Below are 1,920 nucleotides of genomic sequence, written 5' to 3'. Positions count from 1 at the left end.
GAGCCTTTATGTCACTGCTCCATGAAGAGCTACCTGCCCCCCTGACCAGACCCTCGGCTCCTACCTGAGGGTCTCCCTCTGGCTCAGAGCCTGCTTCTTCAATCCTGAGCTCAGTGGAGAGGCAGCTATGTAATGAGGAGGCGAGGACCATCTTGGGTCCCTGTGGCAGTGACAACCTGGATGGTGGCACAAATGCTGCTGGGCTCTGATCCCCCTGTTTGTGACTGTCCTGCCCACATAGGAGGCCGTTCTCCTCTCCTCTGGCCCCCCAGCTTTCAGATCCTGTGCTGCTCAGAAGGTTGACCCCAATGCTCTTGTCACACAACTCCCTGCTCAAGAATCCGTGGAGAGGGTCAGTATTGACCACGGCATCGGTTTGGCCCTGAGCGACTTTGGTGTTCTCGTGGCTAAGCTTTTCTGTCAGTTGAGCTACAGTGCACTCTAGCTCTTGAATCCTCTCCTCCCTAGCCTTGATTTCCTCCTCTTGCTGCTGGAGGGCAGCTCTGACCTGGGCCAGTTCCTCAGTTCTTCCAGACAACTCTCCCTCAAGGTCGGAGAGTTGCTGCTTGAGGCTAGAGATGCTGCCGGTATCCACCGTGGCGAGGCCCAGGCTTTCCTCCGTGACCCGGATACCAATGCTTCTCACGTCTACCTCTACTGGTGGTGGGGGTGGGATCTCGCTGATGCTGAGCTCGATTTCTTCCAAGGGGAGCTCATTCTCAGGGATGGGTGACGGCAGAGGTGGGAGGCTTGGTGTTGGGGAGCCAGGAGTGACCACCACCTGTGCTTCTCTGGTTTCATGTTCGTCTGCTGCATCCTCTAGAACTACAAGTGCATTCTGGGGTGGAAAAGGAGCAGTTGGGAAAGAGAGGTGATGTGGAACCTCTTTTACACCCTCTGGAGGCTCAGCCCCCTCCTGGACCAGCTCAGGAATCCCTGACACCAGGTTTCCAAACTCTTTGATTTTTTGTTGGGTTGCTGCTCGTGGGGTGGAGTTGTGAAAACCTGAAAATCCTTCTGCGGGGCCAAAAGCACCATCGCAGACACTGCCTTCGCCCAGAAGTGGAGGGAGAGCGGGCGGTGAAGGGGGACTTGAATTTAGGCTGGGGTCCTCTGAGGCCCTGGTTTGCAGCAGTGTGGCTGGCATGCTGGACGCTCTCAACAGTTGGGGCCGTCCGCTCCCGGAGGCGAGCTCGGTCTCCCGGGGAGCGGCAGCCTCCAGATGTCTAACGGTCTCTGCCAATAGGGCCTTCCTGTGATAGCTCACCTCACCCCCACTGGCGGAGGCTTGGGGGTGATCGCCAAGCGGTAGTGACTGAGCTCGCTCCTCTGTCCCGAGGGACACCTTCCTCAGCACCACTGGGGACCAGTTTTGGTGGGGAAGAGCAGCATGAGGGCGAGCCCCACTGTCGGGAAGGCTGAAGTTTCGGGGCAAAGTGCTAAACTTGGCCTGCTTGGCCCGTCTGTGGATAGGAATTCTTTTGATGGTGTTTCCCTTCTCAATATCATCCACATACTTGAGGAAGTCCAGGTCTAAATGAAAGCCATATGGGGTCTCCACGGAGTAGGGGTGGCTCTTTGGAGGCTCTTTCTCTTCATCCCCCTGAGAGGACTGGTCTTTGGCTGGGAGACATAGACATGTAAAAAAAGAAACACACTGTTAATAAGAATTACAGGGCGGTGAGGCCTAATATCTGTGATTTTGACTTAAGGCATTCATGTGAAACTTCTAAATGTTTCAGCCTCTAAATTATGCTGAGATGCTCACAGTCTTTTGGCTGTGCTAAGAAACCATGTTATTAAATCAATGTGTACTTAGCCAATGTCTGCAAGGAAATAGGTAGAGGGAAGAGTTTCCAATTTGCAGTAGGTCATCCCAGTTGCTACTGTGGAATCTGCCGGCAGGCCAGAAAAATGAAA

At 54.3% G+C, this 1,920-nt stretch overlaps 1 protein-coding gene across 1 annotated transcript in view; it reads right to left on the bottom strand.

The window, feature by feature from the left end:
- Window positions 1-1,660, bottom strand: part of KANK4 (KN motif and ankyrin repeat domains 4) — a gene marked incomplete at its 5' end in the record, with an annotated part of 35,803 nt that extends 34,143 nt beyond the window's left edge. Inside the window, one exon of the mRNA XM_019655478.1 lies at window positions 5-1,660. Within this exon, the coding sequence (XP_019511023.1) occupies window positions 5-1,660 (1,656 nt within the window). The remainder of the gene's footprint in view (window positions 1-4) is intronic.
- Window positions 1,661-1,920: the final 260 nt, after the last annotated feature.

The sequence above is a fragment of the Hipposideros armiger genome, unplaced genomic scaffold (genome assembly GCF_001890085.2).
Source record: "Hipposideros armiger isolate ML-2016 unplaced genomic scaffold, ASM189008v1 scaffold_240, whole genome shotgun sequence".
NCBI classification, from domain to species: domain Eukaryota; kingdom Metazoa; phylum Chordata; class Mammalia; order Chiroptera; family Hipposideridae; genus Hipposideros; species Hipposideros armiger.
This window is presented reverse-complemented; position numbering and strand designations above follow the sequence as displayed.